Here is a 6,000-nt window from a genome sequence, read left to right as displayed (position 1 = left end):
TCTCCTCCCTCTCTCTCTCCCTCCCCTTCTCTCTCTCCTCCTCCCTCTCTCCCTCCCCCTCTCTCTCCCCTCCCTCTCTGTCCCTTCCTCTCTTTCACCCCCTCTCTGTCCCCCCTTCTCCTCCCTCTTCCTTTCTCTCTCCTCCATCTCTCTCTCTCCCTCCATCTCTCTCTCCCTCCCTCTCCCCCTCTCTCTCTCTCAACCTCTATCTCACCCTCTCCCCCCCTTCTCTCTGTCCCCCTCTCTCCCTCTCCACTCCCTCTGTCCCTTCCTCTCTTTCACCCCCTCCCCCTCTCTCTTCCCCCTCTCTCCCCCTCCCTCTCTGTCCCCCCTTCTCCCCCCCCTCTCCCCCCCTTCTCTCTCCTCCTCTCTCTCCCCCCTGTCCCCTTCTCTCTCTCCCTCCCTCTCTCCCCTCCATCTCCCCCTCTCTCTCTCTCAACCTCTATCTCACCTTCTCCCCCCCTTCTCTCTCCTCCCCTCTCTCCCCCCCTGTCCCCTTCTCTCTCTCTCCCTCTCTGTCCCCTTCTCTCTCTCTCCCTCTCTGTCCCCTTCTCTCTCTCTCCCTCTCTGTCCCCTTCTCTCTCTCTCCCTCTCTGTCCCCTTCTCTCTCTCTCCCCCCCTGTCCCCTTCTCTCTCTCCCTCTCTGTCCCCTTCTCTCTCTCTCCCTCTCTGTCCCCTTCTCTCTCTCTCCCCCCCTGTCCCCTTCTCTCTCTCTCTCCCCCCCGTCCCCTTCTCTCTCTCCCTCTCTGTCCCCTTCTCTCTCTCTCCCTCTCTGTCCCCTTCTCTCTCTCTCCCTCTCTGTCCCCTTCTCTCTCTCTCCCCCCCTGTCCCCTTCTCTCTCTCTCCCCTCCCTCTCCCCTCCTGTCCCTTACTCTCTTTCTCTCCCTTCTTTTGTGTGATTAGTCAAGTTCAGTTGGATTCGTCCCCTCTGGGCCACAATTAAACTTTTATTTATGTCCCTCTCTTCTTTCTATCATTCCCTCTCCCCGCCCCCCTCCCCCTCCCTCCCCCCCCCTCTCCCTCCTCCCCCCCCTCCCCCCCAGTCCCTCCCTCAGTGTCTCTGCTCCAGAAGACCCCCTCCTCTCCAGTCACCTGCCACGCTACAGGTTTCTACCCCAATGGAGTGATGGTGTTCTGGAGGAGAGATGGACAGGAGGTGTTTGAGGATGTGGAGCACGGAGAGGTTCTCCCCAACGACGACGGAACCTTCCAGAAGAGCACTCGCCTCACTCTGAAGCCTGAGGACTGGGAGAAGAACCAGTATGACTGTGTGGTTCAGCTCTCTGGGATGGAGGACGACATGGTCATCAAACTGGAGCGCTCCGTGATAAAGACCAACAGAGGTAAGAAGATCCAACGTGATCATTCTCAGTGAGTCAAAGTACCTCCAGCAGAGCACCATCGTCTCCCTCACTGAAGGTCCTCATGTTCTCCATCTCTCAGTGGCCCTGGTCAGTGTACCCCTCTCTGACAACATGTTCACTCTTCACATTCACAAAGTCACTTCAGGAACTCTTCCTGAGTGACAGAGGAAGTGGGTTGGTTGAGAGGAAACCAAACTGTGACCTCAGTTCCAGTCTGACTGTCTGTGTTGGTTACAGACCCCGCCCCCCTGGGCCTCATCATTGGAGCTGTGGTCGGACTCCTCCTCCTGGCTGCCGTCATCATCACTGTGTTCTTCATCATGAAGAAGAAGAGGAGCAAGAAAGGTGAGAAACGCCTCCTCTTCATCATATCATCACTGAGGTGTTGTTGTCAGGATCTTAGCAGTGATGAACTAGTCTGGACTGGTCAGTTTTAGTGGAGTTGGTAGATGGAGATGTTTCACCAGGAATAGTGTTGTGATGTGAAGTCAGGGCTGTAGAAGTCGTGCCTCTAAGGATTCTAAAGTGAACACAGGCGTGTTATCAGGTTTGATCCTGTCAGGAATACCATATACACTAGAAATACAGGATGTGACGTAGTTAGTAAAGTGTCATACATGTTGTTTAGTTAGTAACATCTCATACATGTTGTTTAATTAGTAAAGTCTCATACATGTTGTTTAGTTAGTAAAGTGTCATACATGTTGTTTAATTAGTAAAGTGTCATACATGTTGTTTAGTTAGTAAAGTCTCATACATGTTGTTTAGTTAGTAAAGTGTCATACATGTTGTTTAGTTAGTAAAGTCTCATACATGTTGTTTAGTTAGTAAAGTGTCATACATGTTGTTTAGTTAGTAAAGTCTCATACATGTTGTTTAGTTGTAATATTCTACTCAACCAAACTATAAGAGTCAGTAATGTCTTCATGTCCACCTCTGTGTTTCAGGCTTCTCCCAAGCTAGCAGTAAGTATTCTACACCTTCATGTTGTATTTACAAATGTACACTGAACTGAATGACAATCATGTGTGGCTGTTCACCTTGTTTCTTTTACTAGAAACCTGAAAACTGAAATATTGACCTGCTTCAACAGCTAATTTAATATTGTGTCTATTTGGTTGTTTGGTTGTTGTTGTATTTGATACTGTGTGAAAGTTAATCTGCTATGGTGTGTCTTGGCCAGGGATCCCTGGAAAAAGAGATTCATATCTCAATGGGACCTGGATAAATAAAGCATTAATAAATCCATGTAAATGTTGTTGAGGTGTCATGTGACTGTTTCCATGTCAGAATGTAGTTGTGTGTTCCTCGTTAGTTGAACTGGCGTTGTCTTGTTTCCTCGTAGCTTCTGATGATAGTTCCAACAACTCTGCACCCAAAGCATGAGGTTCCTCTGCACTGATCAACCAGGTGAGATTCTAGTTCTGGAAATCTCTTTGACCTTCAGAGGAATACATTACCTCACTTACATCACTGAACTCAGTATTGACCTTGGCTTTCCGTGTGTGTGTGTGTGTGTGTGTGTGTGTGTGTGTGTGTGTGTGTGTGTGTGTGTGTGTGTGTGTGTGTGTGTGTGTGTGTGTGTGTGTGTGTGTGTGTGTGTGTGTGTGTGTGTGTGTGTGTGTCCTCACAGGAGAGAAGCAGAGACTACAGGAGGATATGAAGTCATCTCCTCTGACAGATGAAGTCAGATCAATGTGCACCTTGACACAAAGACACAGTTCTCTAAAACAGCATTTTATCTGATTATAATTCATATTGTTACTGCACTTGATTAGCGGATGGCAAAAATATACAGTCACAAAAATCATGTTTTGATCTTCATATATTTTAGGTTTTCTAGGATTTCATCCTAATTCACACATCCTTGTGTTTTCTTCTGGTTTATCATTGATGTGTTTTGTCTGTATTTCTCTGCTTCCTCCTGATGTCCATGTTGTAAGTCTTCTGACCAGCGGCCACGCCCCTCTCCGTCTGAGTGTCATCTGACTCTCCTGTCAGAGTGAAACATTGATGATGTCACCAGGTTTTAGCAGCTGCTCCATCAGCCTCAGCAGCAGCAGTCTGGTCATGGAATAGAACAACTGCTGAACCAGCGGTTTAACATTTACATTCAAGTCATCAGACGCTTTTATCCAAAGCCACTTACAATAAGTCCATTAGTCTCAGTAAGTGAATCAACTATTCATCAGTCATCGTCAGTAAAACCTTCATAAGAACAAGTGCCATCGGCAGTCACAGTTCTGGAGAACTCATCCAAAATCTCATCCATTTTTGGGGGGATGAGATACTTCCTTCATATAAATCAATATCTGAAATCATTAAAGTTTGTGTTTGAGATTATCTGCGCTCTGCTACAACCTGGACACCTGCAAAATTGTTTTTTATCTGTGTTGTTAAAATATTAACAGAAATGTGATCGGTATCAAACTATTTTGGTCCAACAAATTCCCTGTGACGGTGTTGCTGCTGACTCCTCGGGGTCCAGTGATGCTCTGCTCTGTCATTGGATAGTCGTTATGTTCACGGTGTAAAAATCATCATCTCCAATCTTTACAGTTTCATAGTCATGAGGGAGAGGGTTATTTTAGTGTGCTTTGTGTGATTCTATTGTTTCTGTATCAGTAGGGAGAGAAACTGTTCTTGGGAAATAAATTGTGTGTAAATCAGGTTTATTTTTGATGAATAAAATGGGGTTGAAAACAAACTAATGTGTGTCTGAGCTGCTGTTGTTAACAGGCTTCAGGGAGCCTCAACCAGAACCCAGCACACTGCAGCCTCCTCATGGCCTCCAGCCTCTAATCTGGTCCTGTAGAACCTCCAGCCTCTAATCTGGTCCTGTAGAACCTCCAGCCTCTAATCTGGTTCTGGTCCTATAGGACCTCCAGCCTCTAATCTGGTCCTGTAGAGCCTCCAGCCTCTAGTCTGGTCCTGTAGAACCTCCAGCCTCTAATCTGGTCCTGTAGAACCTCCAGCCTCTAATCTGGTTCTGTAGAGCCTCCAGCCTCTAATCTGGTTTTGTAGAGCCTCCAGCCTCTAATCTGGTCCTGTAGAGCCTCCAGCCTCTAATCTGGTTCTGTAGAGCTGTAGTTCTGTGTTTTGTAAATTGTGAGCTGCAGTTAAGACAGATGAAACACAGCGTTGACACAGTAGCAGTAGAACATCTCTTCTTGGGGGTCGCTGTCAATGTCACGAGGCTGTCCAACCAGCAGATGGCGACAGAGAGCACTTCCAGGGGGACCAAGAGGAAGTAACCGGGAGATGCCCATATTTGGTCCTTCCTGCCCGAGGCACTCACCTGGAACTGATGACAGGAGTGATTGTGTTTTGTGTTTATGTTTCTCACCTGTGTTTTAGCCGTTAGCCCTTATTAGTTGTAGTATTTTAAGACCTCTTTTAGCAGTGCCTCTTTGCTGAGTTTTGAATGTTTATTCCCGAGACCGTTTTCCGTGTATTGTAATGATCCCTAAGTTTTCGAGTAAAAGCCTTGGACCTCCTTCAACTGCCTCTGACTCTGCATTCTTGGGGTTTGCCTGGTTACCGTCAGCTTTGGCTAAGATGAATAGAGCCTCTGGTGTTCAACTCTAAATCTACCGTGACAGTCAAAGGAGTGAGAGCAGCAGCACTGGGAGCAGCAGCACTGGGAGCAGCAGCAGAGAGAGCAGCAGCAGAGGGAGCAGCAGCAGAGGGAGCAGCAGCACTGGGAGCAGCAGCACTGGGAGCAGCAGCACTGGGAGCAGCAGCAGAGGGAGCAGCAGCACTGGGAGCAGCAGCACTGGGAGCAGCAGCAGAGGGAGCAGCAGAGGGACGTTTCTAAATGATTTCATATCTGACAGCATCAAATCCAAATGACAGCATTTCTTCTCTGCATAAAGGATCACTGAAATAACGTGTTCCAGTTAAGATGACGAGAACACGGACCGTTCATAGCTACATAGAATGTGTGTGATGTTGACCAGAGGAATGGACCTGCAGGTTAAGTCCTGTCTGAATGTGTGTGATGTTGACCAGAGGAATGGACCTGCAGGTTAAGTCCTGTCTGAATGTGTGTGATGTTGAATGGACCTGCAGGTAAACCTGGGTTTTGAAATTTAATATTGAATCAATGAACTTGAATCTAAGATTTACACTTTGCCAGATTAAATAAAACTGATGGTGAAGTTTCAATATTTAAATGTGTTCATTTGAGATATAAATTAAATCTGCTAAAAAGGGGATATATTTATTTTGACCAGATTTATAAATGTAGTCAGAAAAAAATAAATACAAAAACTGTAAAGCTCCTCGATTCTGCAAAATGCACTCAAACAGCTCACACAAGCCTTCTGTCAGAGAGAAGTCGTCTCAACAGTGGAGGTTCAGTCCTATCTGTTATGTTCAGGTGGGCGGTGCCTTTCTAGGACTGGCTCTTCCTGATATGATTCAGGAAATGGTCTAAAACAATCTGAGGCCAGCCAATCATGGAGAGATATAGCCAGGACCATGACACGTCCTCACATACGACTGAGGGAAAACTGGACAGATGAAACTGCTGCAATGGTTGGAGAACATTCCAGAACATCATTCGGCAGTGATTCTACCAGAACAGTGATTCTACCAGGACAGTGATTCTACCAGAACAGTGATTCTACCAGAA

General features: G+C 46.8%; 1 protein-coding gene across 1 annotated transcript in view; it reads left to right on the top strand.

Moving 5' to 3' along the window:
- LOC310805679 (major histocompatibility complex class I-related gene protein-like) overlaps window positions 1–4,071 on the top strand; it is a 13,126-nt gene extending 9,055 nt beyond the window's left edge. The window contains exons 4-8 of the mRNA XM_083671478.1: window positions 1,044–1,343; window positions 1,602–1,709; window positions 2,312–2,329; window positions 2,710–2,774; window positions 2,998–4,071. Of these exons, the coding sequence (XP_083527604.1) occupies window positions 1,044–1,343; window positions 1,602–1,709; window positions 2,312–2,329; window positions 2,710–2,750 (467 nt within the window). The 3' untranslated portion in view covers window positions 2,751–2,774; window positions 2,998–4,071. The remainder of the gene's footprint in view (window positions 1–1,043; window positions 1,344–1,601; window positions 1,710–2,311; window positions 2,330–2,709; window positions 2,775–2,997) is intronic.
- Window positions 4,072–6,000: the final 1,929 nt, after the last annotated feature.

Source organism: Argentina silus (genome assembly GCF_951799395.1).
Source record: "Argentina silus genome assembly, chromosome: 6".
Classification (NCBI taxonomy): domain Eukaryota; kingdom Metazoa; phylum Chordata; class Actinopteri; order Argentiniformes; family Argentinidae; genus Argentina; species Argentina silus.
Note: the sequence above shows the minus strand (reverse complement) of the source record. Positions and strands in the feature narration are given on the sequence as shown.